This window comes from Apaloderma vittatum, unplaced genomic scaffold, assembly GCF_000703405.1.
Source record: "Apaloderma vittatum isolate BGI_N311 unplaced genomic scaffold, ASM70340v1 scaffold10631, whole genome shotgun sequence".
Taxonomy (NCBI): Eukaryota; Metazoa; Chordata; class Aves; order Trogoniformes; family Trogonidae; genus Apaloderma; species Apaloderma vittatum.
The window spans coordinates 8,790-33,061 of NW_009700844.1; the positions used below are offsets into that span (position 1 = coordinate 8,790).

At 47.0% G+C, this 24,272-nt stretch overlaps 1 protein-coding gene across 2 annotated transcripts; it reads left to right on the forward strand.

The window, feature by feature from the left end:
* The first annotated feature begins 1,326 nt into the window (after positions 1–1,326).
* TOP1MT (topoisomerase (DNA) I, mitochondrial) lies at positions 1,327–16,569 on the forward strand. 2 transcript variants are annotated; one of them, XM_009878906.1, is made up of 14 exons: positions 1,327–1,499; positions 4,102–4,217; positions 6,270–6,391; positions 7,171–7,293; positions 7,783–7,970; positions 8,699–8,843; positions 9,891–10,034; positions 10,957–11,142; positions 11,743–11,811; positions 12,957–13,071; positions 13,991–14,118; positions 14,902–14,996; positions 15,915–16,064; positions 16,467–16,569. In XM_009878906.1, the coding sequence occupies exons 3-14, from the start codon at positions 6,326–6,328 to the stop codon at positions 16,567–16,569; spliced, it is 1,512 nt and encodes a 503-aa protein (XP_009877208.1). In that variant the 5' UTR covers positions 1,327–1,499; positions 4,102–4,217; positions 6,270–6,325. The 2 variants fall into 2 exon arrangements, with proteins under 2 accessions (XP_009877208.1, XP_009877207.1); XM_009878905.1 differs by lacking the exon at positions 1,327–1,499 and adding an exon at positions 2,890–2,987.
* Positions 16,570–24,272: the final 7,703 nt, after the last annotated feature.

Sequence of the window (24,272 nt, forward strand, 5' to 3'; positions counted from 1 at the left end):
CAGAGAAGTGCATGAAGGTGGAATCAGAGTGGGTAGGGAAGAAGAAAAAGCAGCAAAAAGTGTTGGAAGAGGAGCAAGAGCCAGAGAAAATGGATGAGGAGGAAGGAGATAAAGGAGTGGGAGATGAACTGGAGGGCGGAGATGGAAAGCAGGAGAAAGGGAAAAGAGAGAAATGCAAGAAGGTGAAAACAGAAGGGGTGGAGAAGATGGGGAAAAAGAGAAAGAAGGAAAAAGTGTTGGAAGAGGAGCAAGAGTTGGAGAAGATGGGTGAGGAGGAAGGAGAGAAAAGAGTGGGAGAGAAACTGGAGGAGAGTGATGGAAAGCAGGAGAATGGGAAAGCAGAGAAGCACAAGAAGATGGAAGCAGAGGGGATGGAGAAGATGAAGAAGAAATTAAAGAAGGGAAAAGTGTTGGAAGAGGAGCAGGAGCCAGACGCATGAGGAGGGAGGAGAGAAAGGAGTGGGAGATGAACTGGAGGGGACAGATGGAAAGCAAGAGAAGAGGAAAGCAGAGGAAGTGGAGAAGATGGGGAAGAAGAAAATAAAGAAGGAAAAAGTACTAGAAGAGGAGCAAGAGCCGGAGAAGATGGTTGAGGAGGAAGGAGAAAAAGGAGTAGGAGATGAACTGGAGGAGACGGATGGAAAGCAGGAGAATGGGAAAGCAGAGAAGCACAAGAAGATGGAAGCAGAGGGGATGGAGAAGATGAAGAAGAAATTAAAGAAGGGAAAAGTGCTGGAAGCGGAGCAAGAGCCGGAGAAGACGCATGAGGAGGGAGGAGAGAAAGGAGTGGGAGATGAACTGGAGGGGACAGATGGAAAGCAAGAGAAGAGGAAAGCAGAGGAAGTGGAGAAGATGGGGAAGAAGAAAATAAAGAAGGAAAAAGTACTAGAAGAGGAGCAAGAGCCGGAGAAGATGGTTGAGGAGGAAGGAGAAAAAGGAGTAGGAGATGAACTGGAGGAGACGGATGGAAAGCAGGAGAATGGGAAAGCAGAGAAGCACAAGAAGACGGAAGCAGAGGGGATGGAGAAGATGAAGAAGAAATTAAAGAAGGGAAAAGTGTTGGAAGAGGAGCAGGAGCCAGAGAAGACGGGTGAGGAGGAAGGAGAGAAAAGAGTGGGAGATGAACTGGAGGAAAGTGATGGGGTGGGAAAGCAAAGTGAAGATGGAAAAAGAGTAAAGGAGGAGGGGGGTGAGAAAGGGGATGAAGGATGGGGAGAGATCCCGAGTGCAGAGATTGGACAGGAGGTGAAGGAGGAGGAGATGGGGAAGGGAGATGTGCCAGGGGAAAAGAAAAAGCAGAAAATCAAGGGGAAGAAGCCAAAAGAGGAAACAAAAGAGAAGGGAAAGAAGAAAAAAGAGAAGAGTGAAGAGCAGGAGACCCTACAGAAAACCCAGAAAAGGAAATCTAATGAAGAGGGAGAAGAAAAGAAAAACAAAAAGGCTAAAAAGAACCAGAAGGAGGATGAAAAGAAAGAAGAAACAGAGAACAAGTGGAAATGGTGAGTGTCCTGTGTGTCTTAGGTCTGGAGGCAGGTTTAACTGTAATGAAGCTGGGGTGTTGGTTTTATTTCCTAGGGTAAAACTGTGAAAATTCTTATTACTGTTTTCTAACTGCTCTGTTGTTTTTTCTTAAGCCTTGAACTCAGCACTCTTGGCAGGAGGAAGGAGGAGGGGAGAGAAATAATTGGAGGCCCTGAATGCAAAATAGTGTTTATGTGATAGGATTTTTATTTTTATTTTTTTAATTCTTACGACAGTGTGTATACAACATATATTCCTCCTGAAGTGGCTTTGCTGGTGCTCAGCCAGGCAAGGGAGATGCTCATGGCTGGTGGAAGGAGAGGATTTGCACAAAGTCCTGTAATAAGACAGCAAGACCTCTCTCAGGGAGTTGTAGAGAATGTGAAGGGGCTGTGGTTTTTGTGGTGTGGATTTTTTTTTTTTCTTTTTCTCCTTTTACAGCAGTTTACGGATGATTAAGGCAAGTTTTTTGGCAGGACAGCGTTGGGAGATGTATGACTGGAGCTAATGGATGCTATAATTTTTTTATTTTTATTTTGAGGTGGTAGGGAGCAGTGGGTTTAGCCACTTGGTGTCACTCTCTCCCAGAACGCACCAGTATCTGGGGCAGAGATGGAGCATTTAGGTGACTGGGTGCTTTGGAACCTGTTGCAAACCCTGGGATGTGGGGAACTTTTAGGGTGTTATCACGGACAGGGATGCTCCAGACCTTCGGGACAGCTCTTCTGAGGCAGAAGGTGGCATAATAAAAAAGAGAATCATAGAATATTTTGAGATGGAAAGGACCTTTAAATGTCATCTAGTCCAACCTCCTTGCAGTGAGCAGGGACATCTTCAACTAGACCAGTTTGCTCAGAGCCCCATCGAGCCTGACCTTGAATATTTCCAGGGATGGTGCTTCCACCACCTCTCCGGGCAACCTGGTCTTATGTTTCTACACCTTTCTTGCAAAAAAAAAAAAAAAATCTATCTGCTCTGAATCCACCCTCTTTTAAAACCGTTTCCCCTTGTCCTATCACAACAGAACCTGCTAAATGGGTCTAAGCAGGTTTTTTTGCTAAGTTTGGGAGTGCTGGAGACTGACATGGAGATGAGCATCAGCTCGATTTGCAGCTGCAAAACAGCTGCAGAACTTTTTTTTTTTGCCTCCAAACATCTGCAGAACTACATTTCCCATAAGGCTATGCTGCCTTGGCTAGAAGGGGGAGGAGAGGGGAGTGCCACAACCTGGACTTCTTGGACTTCTCATGGCGATGCCTCCAGCACCACCACCTCCACGTCCCCGTGGGTAGAGGGATGCTGAGGCAGGATGCTTGACGTGACCTTGGGAATCCACCAACCTCTCCATCTCTTTGGCTGGTTGGTGGCATGTACCAACGTCTTTCTACCTCGTTGCTTGACTGGAGGGTCCCTCACCCCTATTTCACCCCCGTTTCCCTCTGACCGGCTTCGGGGGGATGCAGCAGGTGAGTGCATCCAAGCGATGCTCTGGCTGGGATGAAGGATCTCATGGGTTCGGGAGGAGAGACAGAGCCTTTGCAGCTCGCAGTCATCCTTGCACAAATCATCCTTGCAGCTGCCTCTTTCCGACATGTTTTCAGCTAAATTTTCTGTAGCTTGTTTATTTTTCTTTATTTTCATTCTCTCATTTTCCTAGCACAACACACTTTTTAATGTGATTGATTTATTCCCCCCTGCTTCCCGTAGGGAGGAGAAAGGTCAGAATTACTTCCGGGGCACTGCTGAGCAAGAAACACTAGGAATTTTATTTGCCAGGCTGAAATCTTGCTGTGTTTTCCCACCAGTCCTTGGGTTTGTGGGTTTTTATTTTTTTTTATTTTTTTTTTTTTCCCCCCAGAGACGCTAGAGTTAAGGAGCCAGTGCCTGGCTGAGCTGCAGGGTGCAGATCTGACTGCCTCATGCATTGTATTGCTTTTCTAGCTGACTTCCTCCTCTGCCCCTGACCTGGGTTATCTCTTAATGCTGTTTTTCTGATATTCAGGGTGGGTGTTTTGACTGTTTTTTTTTTTTATTTTTTTTAATTTTTTTTTAGAATTTTTCAAGCTAAGGCTTGCAGTGACTTTTAAAATTCTGTTTGCTGTGGAGGTGAAAGAGGTGCATTAAGATCTTATTTGCCTTAAAGTCATAGATTTAAGTAGTCATGAACACTGTGTTGCCTGTCTCTGGCATATGCACATGAGCTTCTGAACCACTTTTTTTTTTGTTTTGGGGGGTACTCTTTTAAAAAATGAGGTAGTAAGGGCTGAGGAGATGCCCCTTCTGTGCAAACTGTGGATGAGCAGTAGGGTCTCTGTGCCCCCTGAGTTTGGTTGATCCATCCCTCCCTGTTGCTGCATTGAGCACATCCCCTTCCTCCAGATAACCTTTCCTGGGTTGAATTGCAGTCTTTCTTGTTTAAAAGAATGGGGAAACTGAGGCAGTAGCAGAGACAATAGCGTTTCCCCTGGGTTTTGTGGCAGCTGTTGCTACTCGCAGAGCATCTTCCTAGGGTGACCTTGGCAAAAGGTCCCAGATCTCAGGGTTGGGATGCTCTCACATGTCCTCGTGCATCTGTCCCAGGTGGGAAGAGGAGAAGAAGGAAGATGGGGTGAAGTGGACCCAGCTAGAGCACCGAGGACCCTACTTTGCCCCCCTCTACGAGCCACTGCCTGATGATGTGCAGTTTTATTATGATGGTATGTCCACTTGGGTGATGGGACCTGGGGCACGTGGAGTTGTCCTCTCCTTGGCTGTATCTCCTCTTGTGGGCGAGGGGAAAGAATTTGAGGCAAAAAATTTTTAAAAGCCCAAATATCCCATTGGATAAAGCCTGAAGTGTGAATTAAAGCTGGAGGGTTTTGCATTTGGCAGGAGTTATGGGGTTATTGGGGAGCTAATGAGCTCCTGATGGTTTCGGGGTGCTTCATGCAGCCTCTCCATGCAGAAGCACCTTAGGGTAGGGTGAGAATTTTTGTGCAGCATATTTTTAGGATGCTGTAATGTAACCCTCTGTGGATCTGAGACTTGCAGCTCAGCTTAAAGCCTCTCCTGGCTGCAGGACCTGAAATTTCTCAAGGCAAAGCAATGCTTCTTTGTGCCCAAAATGCTTTTCATTGGCCAAAATCCTTGTGTATCTGTCATGAAGAAAGTAAAAAACCAGGGTTTTGGTGTGTTTTTTTCCTCATTAAGTTGCCTTTTGGAGTTTGAACTTTAAGTCAGCTCGTGTGTGGTTTGCTCACAAGCTGGGAAAATGTGATTTTTGCTTTTGAGAGCTACGGTTTGCCTGTCCCATGGCTTCAGCGACTGGCACATCAGTTGTCCTCCAAGACATTGCAGGGTTTGGCTGGGCTGTTCAGAACTCCTGGCTCCCATTGTTGTCCCCAGGGCCACTTCATATTGCCTTGCAGCAGTGAATGACTGAGACTGACAGGACGTATCCAGATATCTGCTGTCTCCTTCTTGGTTTCCTATCATACCTGTAGGACTCACTCTCGTCTTCATCCCTGAACTGTTTTCTGACAGATCAAACGAAGGGAGGCAAGAAGGACCTTGGGGATTGACCAAGGGATGCTGGAGATGAGAGGGGACCGTTTTCCCATGGTTTCTTGCTCCTCCTCAGTCCCCTTACTGGGACTTGCTGTTCCTTGTAAGATTTTTACAGGAGAGAAAAAAAAAAAATCTGATAATTAACGAGGCTTCTGTCTGTCAGCAGAGGGCACTGCTGGGTCATTGACAGGACTGTTACAGATTTTTTTATTTTATTTTTTTTTTGGCTCTGAGGAGCAACTGTATGTAGTTCTGCATAAGGTTTGGACCTTCTCTGTGGCCTCTGAGCTGCTGGAGACTCATCTGTGCGTTGTGTGCATCCAGGCTGCTGGCTTTGGTGCGGGAGTCTGGATGATGTTGGCTCCTTTGCTGAAAGGTGTCAACATTCCTGGATGAAAATGTGGTTTTGCCCAGGCAACAGCCCTGAGTAGGGAGGGATCATGGCTGAGCTGGTGTATGTAGGTTGTCATGTCTGCAGTTAAGGTGGAGGTCAGGAACACCAAAAAACTAGAGCATCTAGCGCAGGTAGGAATGACCCATCCCTTGGAGCTCTGCAGGAGCTCTGCTTTTCCTGCAGCTATTTTAAAGTATTAATTTCCTAGAAATTGCTAAGACATTCCTTGAGTTCACTAGACTTTGTTGCTCTAGCCAAAGAGTTCAGGAAAGGATGTTGACTTTGCCACCTTCAAGAAATGATCCAAGACCCACTGGACAACCACGAGAGGCTCTTGCATCTGGATCTGTTGCACAAATCTCAGCTTTGAGCTCCTGATGATTGCTTCATCCATGTGGAAAAGCATTTGAGGTGGGAAAGCATTTGAGATGACACCTCTCCAAGTGCGATCCTGGCTCTTCAGTGTGGTCCTGCAGGTGGACGTGACCAGAAAGCAAACCTTTCTGTCCTATCCTGTGGAGCCATTAGTTTGGACGTATCATGGCATGGTGGCTGCTGAAAGCCCTGTGGCTCGGTGGCCCTAACACAAACCAGGATTTCCACTCTCCTGGAAAAGAAGAGGAAGCGTGTGATTGCTCTGCCATCATTTTGATCTGCAGATGGGGGATGCTATAGTCCCGCCAGCATCTGTTCTCACTCCACGTCTCTATTTTGACATTGTGAGCGTGGGGACTCCACAAACAACTGCCCGGGACAGTGAGGTTGGGCTGTCCCCAAAACTGATGCTAAAGGTCTTCTCTCTTTGTAGGTAAACCCCTGAAGCTGAGCCTGGCCACAGAAGAAATTGCCACCTTCTATGCCAAAATGCTGGATCACGATTACACAACCAAGGAGATCTTCCAGAACAACTTCTTCAATGACTGGAGGAAGGTATCTTCCTTGTGAGGGCTTCTTTGCTGCCTGTCCTCTGCATTAAACCCGTCATCCCTGGGCAGACCTTAGGCTGTGATGTTGGATGGAGGGGACAAGCTTAGCTCTTGTTTTATTGTTGTTGGTTTTTTTTTTTTCTAATCATGTAATAATGAGGTTCTAAATTACATGATTTATTGCCTTGCTGCCTGGGGCTTTGGGCTGGGGCTTCCTGTCTGCAGCACGCTCAAGTTCTTTGTTTCGCTGCCTTTGAGTTTTCATGATGCTACCTAAGAAAACAAGTGCTGGGTCTTGCCAAGAGCTTTGATGGCTATTTGGGACCTATGTCTCTCTGAAGAATTAATCTTGTGGTCCTGCAGCACCGTGACTTAGTCCACAGATAAAAGTGAGACATCTGCTAGGGCCAATTTGCAAGCCCCAAATGCCTTTGGGGCAATTTCTTCAGTCCCTGCAAGCTGCTTGCAGTCGTGCTTGTGGACCACATGTTCCCAAACCAGAAGTTAAAGGTTGCTTCACCCTGGAGCCAATTGTATTTTGCTCTGCTGTGGGTGCAGGCTCACATGTCTAGAAGCAGCTTGACCTCCTGCCATGGCAGCTTTGCCTGTCCTTGGGTGGGTGTGGCTAGGATAGCTGGGATGGCTGCTTCCTCCTGTTTTTTCTGAAAAACTGTCATTTAGGTGTCTATTTAATTTTCTGTGAAGGAGAGGCATAAGCAACAGCTCTGGGTGGAGTTGGTTTTGCCTCCTGGTTTTACCCAACTCCTCTCATGTCTTCTTTAGGAGATGACCTCGCAGGAGCAGGAGATAATCAAAGACCTGGGCAAGTGTGACTTCAGGGAGATCCACAAGTACTTCACGGACAAAAGTGAGGCACGGAAAGCTCTCCCCAAAGAGGAGAAGCAGGTGAGGGCTGTTTCCTAGGACTCTGGGGTTGGCTGATGTATTTTGGAGCTTGGAGCATTTCAACTCCTACTTGTCTCCTTTCCTGATATTATGCCATGACCTGGGACCTCTTTGGCCTTTGGACCAGCTCTGTTTCTCCATGACCATCACAGCCCTCTTCATCAAGTATATCTGAAGAGGCTGCATGCTTCATGGATTTGCAGTGTACCAGTCATCCTCAGACCATGACGTGGTGTCCTGCTCTGTCCAGAGGATGGTGGACCTTGCTAAGAGGCTGGTGGCACACAGGCTTTGTTCCCTCAGCGTCTCGTGGGTTTGCAAAGTGGTTGGAGTAATTTTTTGGGAATGAACTTGGACCTATGCTTGTGTCTTCACCCAACATTTTGAGCTCTGCCTTTCCAGCCTTGCTTTCTCCAGGGAAAGGAGGATGGTGATGGGCAGAGGGTCATGGGATTTTGGTTTCATCCCGTGGGATGGTGCTCGTTTCAGAAACTGAAGGAGGAGGCAGATAAGATCCAGGAGGAGTATGGGTACTGCATCCTTGATGGGCACCGGGAGAAGATAGGTAACTACAAAACCGAGCCGCCGGGGCTGTTCCGTGGACGTGGTAACCACCCCAAAATGGGCATGCTGAAGAAGAGGATCATGCCAGAAGATGTGGTCATCAACTGCAGCAAGTGAGTCAGCACAAGAAGAGCTGAGGTTCTAAAAGCTGAGCTGCTTTTGGGACTGGGATAAACAGCACATCTCTCTGCCCTGAGGTGCTGTGAGGTTTTGTTACCTCCTGCAATCACTGCTTTGCACACCCCTAGGCTGGAACACATTGGAGCCCTACTATCACCTCCTGGTCCCCCCCAGATATGTGCCTTGCACTTATGTCTGACTTCTAGTTTTTCTGTGGATGTACAGTGGTCAGGGAGGCTGGTCAGCAGCTCCCACCTCTCTCTGGTGCCCACACTGTTCACTCAACATCAGCTGCAGCGCTCCTACAGCCTCTCTGAAGAAGGGACAGCTCTGTACTCCTTCTCCTGTGCTCCTCTTCCAAACAAGTAATTCCTCTTCATTTGATGGGTCCCCTGTGCTGGCTGGAAGCATCAGGATACTCACTGAAGGGAGGAAAAGCAGTGGTTAAGAATGTTTGCTCTTTAAGTTACATGAGTTGGACTGGTCTTAGCCATCTCCATGAGGCCTTGATTCAGATCACTCCCCATCAGCCCAGCAAGTTATCCCACTGTCCCCAGCATCCAAAGGATAAAGACCTGTTAATGTTGCAGAGCAATTTTGGGTGGGTGGTATGTTTTCTGCAAGAAATGCTGCAATGTGTTGTCATCCTTGTTTCACTGGGAAGAAGCTGAGCTGTTTCTTCTTCGTGGTCTGGAGACTGTAAACCTTGCTCTGCCCACAGGGACTCCAAGATCCCCGAGCCACCAGAAGGACACAAGTGGAAGGAGGTGCGCTTTGACAACACGGTTACCTGGCTGGCTTCATGGACGGAGAACATCCAGAACACGCTGAAGTACATCATGCTGAACCCCAGCTCCAAGCTGAAGGTTGGAGGGATGCTGCTGCTTAGGGAGAGCTCTTGCCTTTTGGGCCATTGGCTTTTTTGCTGGGTGGAAAGATCAGGGAAAAGCAGGGATGTGGCACATCACTACTACTTCCCTCCCCAAAAAAAAGGTGGTAAACTAAAATAATTTGCTTGACATTGGGTGATGAGGGAGAGCGGGACAGACGTGATGATCAAGCCTATTTCAGGGGATGGATTGTTACTGGCAGAACCATCCCAGTGCTGTGGTGCTCACATGTGTCCAGGGAAGGCTGTTGAAAGCCAGACAGGAGCTGAAAGGGACCAGAGGGATCACAGTCTGTGGGCTTGAATTCATTTATGCCGGTAAATGGAGGTTAAGGGGAAGTGGGATTGCCATCAGTAGTGTCATGGGAGGCAGTGAACACTTTGGGGAGGAAAAGGTGTTTTAAAGCTATTGATAGGACAAGGGATAATGGTTTTAAGCTAAGAGGGGAGATTTAGACTAGGTATAGGGAAGAAATTTGTTACAATGAAGGCAGTGAAACACTGCACCAGCCTGCCCAGAGAAGTGGTGGAAGCCTCATCCCTGAAAACATTCAAGATTGGGTTCTAGTAGAAGATGTCCTTGCTCACTGCAGGGGGTTTGGACTAGATGACCTCTAAAGGTCCTTTCCAAAACCCAAAGCATTCTACGATTCTATTTCCAGTCAAAGCAAGCTGGGCACAACTGAGCAAGTGTGTTGTTTCAGTTCATGTTGGTGGTGTCCAAGCAGCAGCAGCTGTGGCCATGACCATGCAGTGCTTGCCCACTTGGCTACTAGCTGGTGGAGGACACCTCCAGGCTACAAGGAACTTGGACTGCACCAGGATCCAGGTCCAGCATAGCCAGAAAAAGACATAGAAACCTTAAACGAGCACTTTCTGTTTGGATTTTTCCACTCCATGGATTTTCCCCAAGAAAATTATGGGGTTTGAGCAGTATTTAGATGCTGGAGGTATTCCCAGAACAAAGTCTGGACTGGTAGGCTTGCAAGGAAGACAGGGCATTGGGTCTTGTCTCTCTTTCCAGGGGGAAAAAGACTGGCAAAAGTATGAGGTAGCCCGGCGTTTAAAGGATATTGTCCACAAAATCCGTGCTGGCTACCAAGCTGATTGGAAGTCCAAGGAGATGAAAAAGCGACAAAGAGCAGTGGCCCTCTACTTCATTGATAAGGTATATGTGGCCTCACCGTGGACCCCAGGTACTGCAGCCATGTGGAGCTGGGATTTAGCTTAACTGATCCACCGCACTCCATGGGGGTTTTTAAGTGTCTTCTAGTTGTACTAGTCAGGGCTGTTTCTCATGAGGCATCTTGTGGACGATCATAGAGGATGGTGCCTCCTGGGTGGATGATCAAGAGACTGAACATCTCTGCTGTGAAGAAAGACTGGGAGACCTGGGGCTGTTCAGCCTTGAAAGGAGATGGCTGAGAGGGGATTTATTAATGTATAGAAATATCTGAGGGGTAGGGGTCAAGGGGAAGGGGACAATCTCTTCTCAGTGGTGCCCAGCAATGGAACAAGGAATAATGGGTTTAAGTTAGAGCATAGGAAGTTTCACCTCAACATGGGGAGAAACTTCTTCCCTGTGCGGGTGCCGGAGCCCTGGCCCAGGCTGCCCAGAGAGGGTGTGGAGTCTCCTGCACTGGAGACTTTCAAAACCCGCCTGGATGCTCTCCTGTGTGGCTGCCCTGGGTCACCCTGCTCTGGCAGGAGGTTGGACTGGGTGACCTCTAGAGGTCCCTTCCAACCCCTAAAATTTTGTGATTCTATGATGCTTGTGTGTAGTTTCAGCAGTGCAGGAGCCATACTCTCCTTCCTGCACAAGTGTATCTGTGTAATGGTGAAGGCCCCACTGGAAAGTTGGATAACTTTTACTCTGGAGGATATTTTAGAGTTTCTTAGATCAGTGAAATTATCTCTTGTTGGAGGCAGTCAGTGCTTGGTTTCCACCAGTGGCCTCCAGCCATTCAGTGAGGCACTGTCCTGCGAAAGCTTTTTTCCCCTCCTCCTCCCTGGTATCCACATCCACTTCCAAAACCTTGGAAAGAGGAATAGAGGTGGGATGGGGTGTGTGACTTGCTGTCTCCTTCCAGCTGGCCCTGCGAGCTGGTCACGAGAAGGAGGAAGGGGAGACTGCGGACACAGTTGGCTGCTGCTCCCTGCGTGTGGAACACATCAAACTGCACCCCGAGCTGGATGGGCAGCAGCACGTGGTGGAGTTTGACTTCCTTGGGAAAGACTCGATCCGTTACTACAACAAAGTGTCGGTGGAGAAAATGGTGAGTGGAGTAGAAATAGAGGCAGCGGCCTGCGTGGCAACTTGGTAAAGGGATAGCTGGGTGGCTTGGTTGACTCAGTGGTCATCAGTCCGAAATCTGTGTCTGCTGCCAAGTTGTCTCCTGTGTTTTAACACCATGGTGGCAGCACACACATGAGATGCAACAGTGCTGGGTGATGAGGACACACATATGCTGATCATCCTGTCCTGGAGAAGGGGGAGAAACTTTGAGGTAGAGCTTTCAAGATAATTCTAGCCCATGAACCATGAGAGAGAAGTCCTACCTCCTGCTGGAGCCTCCTCAGTTGACTGCTGGATATTAGGACTTGAACAATCCTCATTGATTAGTTTCTTTTTTGCTTTGCCTATGGGGTACATTAATGGTGTTTGTGGGGAAACTCAAGTGCCAGGGAGAGCAGAGATGGAGGGGGAAACAGCCTGTGGCACCAGTGGCTTTGAGGTCCCAGTGGCAGCCCTTGAAGTTGAGAAGGTTGGTGGTATGGTCGGATGTGTACTCTGTGAGCAGATGGGACGTGAAGGAGATGTCTGGGAGCAATTTGTTCCTTGTGCTTGACCAGGACCATCCTTTCCTCCTCTTTAGGTGTTCAAGAACCTGATGCTGTTCATGAAGAACAAGGATCCAGGAGATGATCTCTTTGACCTGCTCAGTGTGAGTTCTCACCTCTCAGCTTTCGAAACAGTGCTGATGGCCCAGCAGCAAACTGGTGATGACACCCTTGTCCAGCCTGCAGGTTCCCAGGCTGATGACATTGCAGCACCATATCCTTTACTCCATTTTTAACTATCTTTCCTACAGAGGCACCACTGTAACACCCTGTTGTGATACTGTCATTTTTCTTCCATCTTTCTTTTACTGATAACATCTCTGCTTCTCTGAATGCAAGCTTGACTGCTTGCCTGGACCCATGAGAGAACTGCATCCCTGCCAGGGTGGTGGCTTTCTGCTCCTTCCCTCCTCTAACTCATCTGCTTGGACTTTTTTATTATTTTATTATTATTGTTACTATTTTTAAAGCCTGGCCACAAACACATTGCTCAGGGCCTTCCTAGAGTTTTCCAACCTCAGCTGTTTGATACTTTTACATCTCCTCAGGGCTCAGCAGAAGTGTGAGGGGCTGCAGGAGCACAGAGATGCTGAGGAGATGTGCTGCAGCCTTCCCTCCTGAGCTACTCCCCTGCAAAAACCTCCTCCCTCCTCTTCTTCAGTATGGGGTATGGGGTGCTGCCACCCATGCTTCCCCTCTGCTTGCATCCCCTATGAAGCCACTTGCCTGTTTTTCCTCTGCTGAGATTGTTCCTCTCTGGTTTTATAACATTTATCTGTGATAAGTTTTCTTGGTACAAGTAAGGCTTCCTCCAAACCCCAGGTGACTCTTCTTAGCATCTTCTATTTCCAGTTGAACTGCAGCTCCTTGTGCTCTGTAGAACAGAGATAGCAAATGTGATATATGTGAGATGTGATCTTGGATGTGAGATGTGTCCTCTTAGATGCAGATGGACAGAAATTCTCTTAGATGCAGATGGACAGAAATTCTCTTAGATGCAGATGGACAGAAATTCTCTTAGATGCAGATGGACAGAAATTGTTGGCTTCCAGAGAAGTTCCTTGTGGATTTAGGTAGAATTTTTGCCACTTTTTGGTAGATAAGGGCCTGAGCTGACAAGATCTGTAAGGAGATACTCTATTTTTTAATGCCTAATTTGGTTACTTAGGTAGAAGATGGTCTGAAAAGCAAGTGCTTTATTGTCCAGGGCCGTTTATGTTCCTTTGTTTCCACTCCTTCCTTCCTCCAGACATCCGCCTTGAATAAACACCTTCAGAATCTGATGGATGGTTTGTCTGCCAAAGTGTTCCGAACCTACAACGCTTCCATCACCCTTCAGGAGCAACTCAAGGCACTCACTAATCGTGAGTTATTAATGACATTTGTGGTATCACCAGCTGCATTGTGTGACCAGTGGGCTCAGCAATGTTCATTAATTGCTTTGAGATCCCTAGAACTGCTTGTCCCTCCTTGGCCAGTGATATACCATGTTGTAAGGGGGTGTGTAACATATGGGGGTATGCAGCAAGTTGGGAACTGTGTTAAGTGAGAAATAGTTATGCTCAGCAGTAGTTACTTTTTTCCCCCCCTTCCTTGCGTTGCTGATTGGTTTTATTCTCTTTGCCTGCCTCGGATACATGAGTGATGAGGGAAGGTATCAGATTTGGTGGTGCTCAAGTGTCCTTCACCATTTTCCCACTGGTATTGTTCTCCCCTGAGAAAGGATGGGAAAGGCAAAAAACTTCTTGTTGTTCTCTCTGTTCCCTGCCTTCCTCAGCTCCCAGAAAGGAGATATAGTCATCACAGAACCGTAGAATCACTTAAGTTGGAAAAGAACTTTAAAATCATCGAGTCCAACTGTTAACCCAGCACTGCCAGGTCCGTTGTTAAACTACATCTCTGAGCACCACATCTACACATCTTTTAAATACCTCCAGGGATGTTGACTCCACCACTTCCCTCAGTAGCTTGTTCCAATGTTTGATAACCCTTTTAGTGAAGAAATAGGTCCTAATATCTAATCCAAACCTCCCCTGGCACAACTTGAGACTTTCCTCTTGTCCTGTCACTTACCTGGGAGAAGAGACCAACTCAACCTCACTACGATCTCCTTGCAGGGAGCTCTAAAGAGCAATAAGATCTCCCCTGAGTCTCCTTTTCTCCAGGCTAGGCAAGCCCAGTTCCCTCAGCTGCTTCTCAGAAAACTTGTTCTCTAGACCCTTCACCAGCTTCATTGTTGTTCTTTGGATGTGCTGCAGCACCTCAACTTGTATTTATTTCCAGCTGAAGACACTGTTGCAGGAAAGCTCCTGTCCTACAACAGAGCTAACAGAGCCGTGGCCATCCTGTGCAACCATCAGAGGGCTACACCAAAAACCTTTGAGAAGTCAATGCAAATCCTCCAGGCCAAGGTAAGACAGCCCAGACTCGGAGTCCTCAGAGCTGATCTCGCATCTGATCATTTGTTTTGGGGAGTGTGGGGTGAGGGAGGATGAATAACCTGATGCCTAAAGAGCTCACTTTTATCAAGTGTCGCAGGGAATGAACCAGAAACGGTGTCTTTTTAATCAGTGCAGAGACATCAGTACCTCAGGGATGGAGAGGGATGGGGGAAGCTCAAATGCTGGATGAAACACACTTGGCACAGAGCTTGGTGGTTTTCTGGAGGTTTTTTTTATTGCTTGATGTCTTCAAACCAAGCTGGGTGTCTTTTGTGATGGCACAGCTTCGACACATTTGGCTCAGGACCAGGGAAATTGTTTTCCCATCTAGCTGTCCACAGGAGACCCAGGTGAAATTTTTTGTGTCTGCTATGGAAATACATCAAGCTACCAGTTTTAATTGCCCTCAGCTTTTGTTCGCACTCTAACTGGTAAGCTTGGGACTTTGCAGGGGGCTCTAGGACTGTCATGAGCCACTTGGTCTCAGGCACTTGCACAAGATGAACAGTTAAGAGCTCCAAGTGTTTCTGGCATTTATGCTGTCAGGATTTTTTGATTTTTTGATTTTTATTTTTTTTTTTTTCTTCAAGATTCTCAGAAACACTTGAGCTTCAGCCGATGCTGCAGGGGCAAGTTGTTGGCTCTGGAGTAGGGTTGGTGAGAAGTTGAGGAGCAACACAGCAAGAGAAACGAGACAGCCAAAACCTCTGCGGAGGGCAGGAACATGGGCTCACTTTGTATTTACCTTCACAGATTGAAGCGAAGAAGCAGCAACTGGAGGAAGCCCAGCAAGAGCTTAAAAAAGCTGAAGAGGAGTTCGAAGACGCAAATGATGAGAAAGCAAAAGCGTGAGTGGCCCTTACGATTGTCTCCTGAGGAGGGATCTTTGTGCAGAGGGGGCCTATGGGTGGAGGATGGCGTGGTCCCACACCCGTGCAGCTCATCAGAACTGACATGTCATCGTTGGGTGGCAGATGCCTCCTGTTCCATGACAGCCTGGCAGATGGGTGAAGGTCTTGTGGATGGTTCTTTGCAGCGGTAGGATTGCAAAGAGCTCCTTCAGGGAGGATTGCTTTGTGCCAGAGCACACCTCACTTGAATACTGAGGCTTCAAACCAAGCTACTGGCCTGGAATTATCCTACAAATGCTCTGGTGCTAAGGGTGCCAAGCTGAGGGTACGCAGACTGGCTTTAATTTTCTTGTGGGACACTGGAGTGGCAGATTGTGGCCCATCTGATCTCAGAAGTAGCTTTTGCAAGGGATCTATACAAATTCGCCTTCTCTTTCCTAGATCTCAAATATGATTTCCTGTCCGGAAAATACAAAGATTGTATTTTGTGTTTCACTCTGAGATTTCTTCTTTTCTTTTTTTTGTTTCTCATGTGTTTTGTTGGAGAGATGCAGAGCAGGTTGTCAGAGACAGTTGTTGCTCATGGAGCCTAGATTTGAGGAGGTGGTCTTTGCTGGAAGCTGGCTTTTGTGCTTGCCCCACTTTGATGTTAATAATTAAATTTTTTTAAGTGTCTTATGAAGTCAGTGTACCTGAGATATGGGTTAGTGCTGAATGGCATCTTCCACTTTGCTATTCTGGAGTATTTCTAGCCTCAAGCCTTATAGGACTTAAAAGCAGAGAGGCTGCTCTGAGCTGAAACTTGTTGGCTTCCCATCCTGCTTCCAGACAGCAGCAGATCAGAACAATATTTCACCTCTGCTGCTGTTTTTCGCCTTTAAACTGCTATCTGTTTTGCTCTTCCTTTGCCCTCAGCAATGTGGAGAAGAAAAAGAAGCTGTTGAAGAAGCTGGAAGATCAACTGGCCAGGTTGAACGTCCAGGCCACGGATAAGGAGGAGAACAAGCAGATAGCTCTGGGCACGTCCAAGCTGAATTACCTGGACCCCAGGATTAGCATAGCTTGGTAAATCTTGGGCGTGCTATGGAGCAAGTGGTCCTTGAGAGATGTGCACATCACCTAGCACTGCCTGGGGAGGGGCATAAACATGTGTCTGTGCCTTTTTGGGTGAAAGCAAAAAAGAAAAACCTGCCCCAGCCCTGGGGCTGTTGGGGCTCGACCAGCAAAATCCAAAGCTAAGGCTTCCTTTGGAGGATGGGATGTTCCTTCTGGGTTTAAGGCAAGAAGGGGTCACTTTGAATGTCTCTATTGGCAGTGGCAAAACGTTAATTTTGAAAGGAGCTTGAGGCAAAGGAGTTTACGTGGGTGCAAGATCCTGCACGCTGAGCCTCTGGGAGAGGATTGCTATGGTGGGAGTGGAGCGGGATGGGTGGCACATCCCCACTTGCTGTCCTGCGGTCTGTCCAGGTGCAAGAAGTTTGGTGTGCCCATCGAGAAGATCTACAACAAGACGCAGAGGGAGAAGTTTGCCTGGGCCATCGACATAACCGATGAGGACTTTGAGTTCTGAGGCGGTGCCTTTTCATCCTTTCACGTGCTTGTTTGGTGCTGTTGGAAAATGTTTTGTTTTGTTTTTCTTTTATATGCTGCTGCAGCCGTTGCAGTTTTTGGGGCTGGGGGGTTATCTAATGAAAGAGTTTGATACAGGTATTTTGTGCCTTTTTGTATACAAAATAAGACACCAATTTTCTAGTTGAAACGGCTATTGCTGATTTGTGGCACTTGTCCTGACTGCAATGACTTTGAACTTTTAATTCCTTCTCGGAGTTTCCAAGTGCTTAGGATCTTTTCTTTCCTCCTCCAGAGTCTGGAAAGGAGGTTGAATGAGAGCCTTAATTGTGCTGACAAACGAGATTAGATCTAATCCCATCTCCTTGATGTAGCAGAGTTGTGCTGCCCTTTTCAGGCTCTGAACTGACTTGATGGGGAAGCTCAAGGCAGCTGCAGTGTAAGACCTGGGCACTGGGGTCAGGGATGCGCTGGGAGGAAGTGAAAAATCTCAGGGTTTTCCATATTGAGGCTATTTTGTGTTCTTTCCTCTCCAGGAGAGGAGAAAATCATGCAATTGCACAAAAATAACCAAAATGGAATAATGTGGGAGGGAGTGGATGTCATGGCAGGAGAAGGGCGGAGAGGGAGATGCCGAAATAAAAAGATTTTACACTGGAGGGATGAATTTTACCTTGGCATGAGCAAAATGTATTTTAATCACCCCTGTGTGGTTAAACCTTGGTCTGAGAGAGGACATTTCGTTTTCTTTCCCCTCCTTGCTTCAGTGAGCTCTGCCTCAGCTTGTTGTATCTGTAACAGAAACCCAAGTGTCCAGCTCCAGATTTAGCACTGGGAAAAGATGATGCTGGCAGTGAGGCTGGACCAGACCACAGTAGGATGCAGTAATGCTGGGAGAGGTTACCAATCTTGTTAGAGCTGTGTCTGCATGGGATGACAGCTTTGTCATCAGGCTGCCAGCTCCCTGGTCTGCTCCCACTGGGCATGGAGCAAGCAGGGACCGACAGCATAAATTGTTGATGCTGGCTGCCTAATTAGCTGCTTTTCAGAGGAGGGGAAAAAAAATAAAAAGTATGTACCTGGCAACAGCCTACTTATGAGGGAATCTCAGATCGAAGCAAGCTGGTGTGTTGAGAGCAAAACCTTCTGGGATCTCAGGGCTGATGTTCAAGTCGCTACAGTCCAAAGCTCTTGGGTGCTTCTCGTGTTTGTTTACAGACACTTGTTCTCATGTTTAAATGATGGCTAATGTGGTTGGAAGTCATGCACTTGAAATGCATTTCATTAAAATTAGAAGTGTGGTTTTTTTTTATTTCCGAGTCTTGGTGACTGAAGGCTTTTTTTTGGCAGAGTTCTGAGCTTCATAGTCATAGAATTATCAGATTTGGAAGGGACCTTAAAGATCATCTCGTTCCAACCCCCCTGCCCTGGGCAGGGCCATCCCCCACTAGATCAGGCTGCCCAGAGCCCCATCCAGCCTGGCCTGAAAAAATTCCAGGGATGGGGCTGCCACCCCCTCTCTGGGCAACCTGTGCCAGTGTCTCACCACTTCTGAATCGATTCATCTCTAGTTTTAGCACATCTGAGCTGATGTACAGAGGTCTGAGCCAGGACTCGGTCTCTACAATAGGGTCTGTGTGTGCTCAGTTGTCTGCAGGGGACTAAGCTTGGTGGGAAATCGCCTTCAAGCAAAGAGCATGACTGCAAATCTTGAAAAAAGCATTTATGCTCGATCCCTAAGGCTGCGTATGCAAAACTGACCCACTAGAACTAATTCCTGTGTAATAGTTGTGACAAACGTAAGGGGAAAAGGCATGAGTGAAGCCAAAGCTGTTGTATCTTGCATCTGCGCTGGGGTGTGCTCCATCACTTGAGGTGTGACATTTTGTGAAACTCTAAATAGGCTGTCTCTTCAAGCTCCCCCATGTTGGTTTTAATAAGGCAGTTGATTCCCAAAATGTGCATCTAAATCAATCCGAAGGGTGGTAAGACTTATTTTTTCTGGCAAAGATAGACCAATTATCAGCTGCATAAGCCACAGGCAGGAGCTGCCAAGCCTGCCTTGACTCTTGTGATGGAATTGTACCTCTGGAACCTACAAGACGGCTGGGGAAGGACTTTTTAGAAGAGTGTCCACTAATATGACAAGGAGAAATGGGTTTAAGTTGAAGGAGAACAGATTTAGACTGGATCTTAGGAAGAAATCCTTCAGTTTGATGGTGACAAGACTCTGGACTAAATTGCCCAGAGGCGTTGTGGCTGCCCCCTCCCTGGAGGTGTTCAAGGCCAGGTTGGACAGAGCCTTGAGTAGCCTGATCTAGTTGAGAGGCGTCCCTGCCCGTGACAGGGAGGTTGGACTGGATGATCTCTAAGGACCCTTCCAGCCTAGGCCATTCTAGGATTCTATGAAACAGAGGTAACCATTTTGATCCCGATACATGGAGATGTTTAATCTGCCCACCCTGCTAAATGCTTTCTGGCTTTCAAAAGAGGTTAAAGTGAATATTTGCAAAGAACTGTCATGGAAAGTTTGTTCTATCCCAAATAAGGGAGTAATTCTAGCCAAGGCTCTAGGGAAACACTGCTTCTGTTTTCCAGTAGCAGAAAAAAAAGGAGCAAAATGCACTTGAATGAGCAAAATGCAGTTGGACAAGCACTAGGGGTGCTTCAATTGAACCTATAGATTCATTTCATTTTTTTAAAAGTATTTCCTAGAGGAAAGAAAATCTCTCAAGCACCATGTGGGAGAAAGGAGCTTCCTTATTAAGTGCAGTGGAAAAATCACCCCAGAAAGCAAATCCCACTGCAGCTTAGGGAGAGGAATGAGTAACTTGGTCCTTGGCCTCTTCTCCAGCAGCTTCCCATCAGTGCTGGGATGATGGGGTGGAAAGGCTCAGTAACTGCTGTCCCACATGATCCTGTCCATCCTCATCACGTTTTCTGCTAGGGTGGTGGATCTGCAAAGTGGGTGATGGCAAGATTATGGGACTGTGTTTTCCTTCTCTACCAAAGCTTCCTACTTCTCTCCCAAAGGTCATGCTTGGAGAAAAATTGAGGTGGTTCAACTCCAGCTAATTATGCTGGAGGCCTTGTGTTTGTCTCTTGTGCTGCAGCAGATGAGGAGGGCCAAGGTGGTGGGTGAGCATTGTGCAAGACTTGTTGGCCCTGCGCAGATGCTCTGGGTGTCAGGGCTGCAAAGACCTATCAGTGACAGCCAAGTAATAATTGTTAGCTATTCTGTAGGGCTTAAGTGAGGTGTCCTTTTCCCCAAAGTTCTATGGGGCTTGACCACTTCTGTCAAAAAAGGTCCCTGAAACAAAGACTGGGAATCCAAGGGCGTGGAAGGTACAAAGCAAAAGCAAGGTGGAGAGTTTGTGTGCTTTGCCAGCTATCAAATAACCCATGCTGGGGTGAGTAACACCGTATGTTTGAACCAGTTAAGCTTTAAAGAGCAGCTGATAAGGCTGGGGAGTGACCTGGCCCTTTGCCATAAGTGAGATACAGGTTGGAGAAGTTGAGCTTCTTACCATTGACATCACAGTGGCACAAAGCAGCCGTCTGGCCGAATGCCCAGTCTGATGGGGATATCCCAATGCCCAAGACCCTGTGGAGAGCAGGATCATGACCTGTGGATCATGATCATGATCATAGGGCTCCTATGGATCCCTCTCGCAGCCCAATGGTTTGAGGTTATTTGGTGACTCTGAGCAGTGCTAGCACGTTCAGGTGAATCCTATCTGCCTTGGCCCTTCCAGGGATCTTTTTAACTCAGCTTCTCTAATGAAGGGCTTTTTCTGTAGCCTGTGCTTTGATGCCTAAGACACTTGGTAGCTCGAAGTCAAGATACTAGCTTTTTTTTTGCTTGTATTTAGTGCAAAGTAAAGTCAAAATTTAGCATTTTTCCTTTGCAATGTTGTCTTTTTTTTTTTATTTTAAAGTAAAAAAAAAAAAAAGCCTGCAAAAAAGGAAGATCTGGTTTGAGGCAAAAGCAGAAGTGGTACCTTGCCCTCTAACTTCTTGGCTTACTAATGTGCTTTTTGATAAAAGCATGTTGTTCATATTGGTTGGGAGGAGACCTCAAGGCAAATTTACCAGGAACAAAGCTGACTGCTCATGCTGATACTAGGACTGGCTTATGGCTGCTCTAGTTACATAATGGTATTTAAAAAAAAAAAACCAAAAAACTTCTGAGTTTGTTCCTCTGCCTGCAGGCTGAGGATGTCCTGCACTGAGTGATGGCACAAGGACAGCTCTGATGCTGTGACTGTTTGGTAAGATAAATGTCTAGGTGGTAGGAGGTAGTGAGAAGTTCCTCTTGTCTTGCTTTTGCAAGAGGCTGCCCATGCCCAGCCTCTTCCCAGAAATGCTGAAGTTGGGAGGATCTCTGGAGGGCTTGAATTCAACATCCTGCTCAACAGCGTGGCAACTTTTGAGTTACTGAGAGCCTTCTCCAGCCAAATTTCAGTATCTCCAGGGAAGGAGATTCCTCTACCATACATCAGAGTCCGTGTTTTGGCAATTAACCACTACCCTGGCAACATATTTTTTTTTTTATCTGGTTGGAATGATGCTTGATATATGTTGTAACCATCTGTTCGTCCTTTCTCTGTGCACCTCTAAGGAGTGTCTGGCTCTGGCCTCTCTCTAGCCACCCCTGAAGGCAACAAATCAATCCCACTTATCCTGCTCTGTTGCATGGGATCACTCAGTCCCATATCTAGGACTTTGCTGAACTTCATTAGCTTCTCTGAACTCCTACCAAGCATCAGCTTGCTGAGCCTCAGAGGGATGAGGCTGAAGGAGATAAGACCATCTCAATCTATATCCCAGGGGGGTGTGTGAGCAACACCTTTCCCTGCGTAAGAAGTTGTTTGAGCAGCTGGAGGCTCCAGTGAGGCTCCATCCCTGCCTGTTTCTTCTGCATCAGCATCCTGGAGAGATGGGAACCTTTTACAGGCACTGAAGCCTTTGGATTGAGCCGTGCTCATCAGAAACCTCCTCATGTTGTATTTTCTCCTGGGGATGACTCAAGCTCTTGATGTGTGGCCAACGGATTATTGATCGTCATTGTTGGGAGGAAAAAAAAGGAAAGAACATCAGCCTCCTGTTTCCCAGAGCTGCTTTCTGTAGGGGCTGGCAGTGCTGCTCCCCTGCCCATCAGGGCTGTGTGGGGTGGAGAAGGGGTCCCAGCAGGTGACCTGAAGAAGGGAGATCATCAAAGTTTTCTTGGCTGCTCTTTTATCTGCTTAATGACAGGGCTTTTGCTCACCTGTAGGTAGAGGAGATGGACTTTTGATTTGTCTTAATTGGTGCATAGAGGGAAGTGGGTGTGATGAAAACTCCTCAGGGAGGAGGGTTTGCTGTGGAATTGCTGCTTTGTGCTCTGCATCTGTTCCCTGGTGAGTGATCAGATTAAAGCAAAAACACCCATAGCTTGGCAGACATGAAAGGTGGGAAATCCCTGTGGGGATGTGAAAAAGAGAAATGTGAAGGGTTTCCAGGGGGTTTTTCCTCTCCTTCCTTCTTCCTTTGAGATCTAATGTTGCAAAAAATGAAAAGAAAAGAAAATATGGGAAAAATAGAACAGAAACTTTAAAGAGGGATGCTTTCATCAATATGAGAGAAAAAGGAGCAGAAAAATGTTTAAGTTGAGACTATCAGTGCTGTGCTTCACATGCTCTGTCTGAACAAAACAAATGGAGTAATTTCCTTTTTGCAGCATGGTTTAGCAGGAGACAAAATCACATCTGTGACTTGGCATAAAACAAGTGCTTAAGGAGCTCCCTGGGTTGACAGAGTTTTACTCCGTGTCCATCAACAGCTGAGTTAGGACTGCTGTAAAATAAGCTCGAACTGGACAAGCATGTCAGCCTTTGCCATGTGTTTGCAAATGCTGATGTCAAGGCGAGTGGCTGCAAAGGCAAGCAAACAATTAACCTCAGAGAAATTGGATCCGTGTGATAAAATAAAGGACAATCTAATGAGTGGCAGAGGGAAGGCTTCCAAGGCAAGGATAAAACTCCAGGATATCAGGTTTGTGCCCTGCAAAAGGAGTCCTGGTGCTTGTTCCATGCAGCTGTGGAAAAGGGGATGGCTGCCCATTGCGGGCGTCCTACAAGGAAGTGAGTAGATGACATACAGGCTGTTTCTTCCTATGTCTGCTTTTTAGTCACAGAAGTGCTGCTTTTTGACCAGTTGAACGCCATGGGGGGTTCAGAAGAAAAGAATGAGTCAGAAAGATCTCAGCCAAGCTTGTCCTAAGCTCTGAGAACGGCTTCTCCTGTGAGCTGCTACAAGACGAGGCATGAGGAATTCCAATACATTACTTAATATTCTTAATCCAAGTTCAGATTAGGCTGCAACTATGAGTGATTGACTTGACTCAGAAATAAGCCTTTGCTTGCACAGTGGCAGAAGGACTCATAAATTCCTTCTGCTGCCATGAGCCTGGGAAGAGTTGAGACTTGAGGTCTCTGTAAACTGAGGTAGCTTCCAGAGGTTCCTTGGGCTTGCCCTGTGTTGCCAGAGGGATGGTGAGGATAGAGCTGATGCCTTTTCAATAAAAAATGCTGCATTTCTAGCTTGGTGGATTGCATCCAGACTGCCCCTTCTCTTGTAATCAGGGCAGATTATTTACCTGCCAGACAAGGAAGTCTCCCTCTAGTTGTTTTTTAGAGCTCTTCTATGTAATCTCTTCCATCTATTTCTCAATCTATAGCTGGACTCTTTGATTCCTGAAGGCCTAGTTTGCAAAAGTGGAAGAGAATAGAGTTGTGATTGTTGCAGATAGTTTTAATTAGGTCTTGTGTTTCATTCTTGGTAATCCCCTAGGCAGAAAGAGTTCCTGACTTTCTGTAGTTCATTCTTGCTGGAGGCAAGACCTTGGGGGGTTAAATCTCCACAACCCCTCTCCTGTACATCCTTGGACCCAGCGCTCTCCCTATTTCTGCATGTAGAAGGATTCCCCACAAAAGTTGGGCATAGGATGACCTTGAGCACTTGCAAAAGCAGATTCTGCTGGCTGCCTTTCCAGGGATGAGATTTGAAGGCAGCGAGAGGAGGGGAAGAACTGGACCCAGCAGACTTAGCCACTCTTCCTAGCCCAGGAACTTGGCACAATTTTTATTTTTTTGCATTGGGCTTATCTTTTTTTTTTTTTTTTTCCCTCCTACCTTGGGACCTTGTATGGGATGGCTACAGCCTCACATCTCATGCAGCTTTCTGCTTCATCCTCCTGTCTTTTGAGGGCAAGAGGGGGTCACCAGCCCCAGCTTTTCCCCGATGCAGTGATGTATGCCGCGTGAGCACGCAACAGGGTCGTGACAATGCATGCAAAGAGCTGAGCATCTTTGCAACTTGGTGTGCGGTCTATGGTTCAGTCACAACTCCTTTTGTGATATCCTTCTTTGTTGCTCTTAGTTATGTTTGGATTAGTTCCACTTTTCCTAAAGCCAGTTGGGCAGGCTTTGCAGTGCTTGGAGTAGCTGCACAAGCCTTTACTCCCTTGCTGTGCAAATAAGCTCTTTTTTTTTTTTTTTCCCCCTTTCCTTTTTCTATTGTCGCCTTTGTAAGAGCTTCTACATGACGCTATGCTGAGTTGTCAAAGTGCCTTCCTGAGTGCTGGGAAAAACACAACCAACCAATCAAAAAAACCCCCACCTTTAACTCCCCAAAAAATCCCCTCCCCCCCCCCCAAACCACACG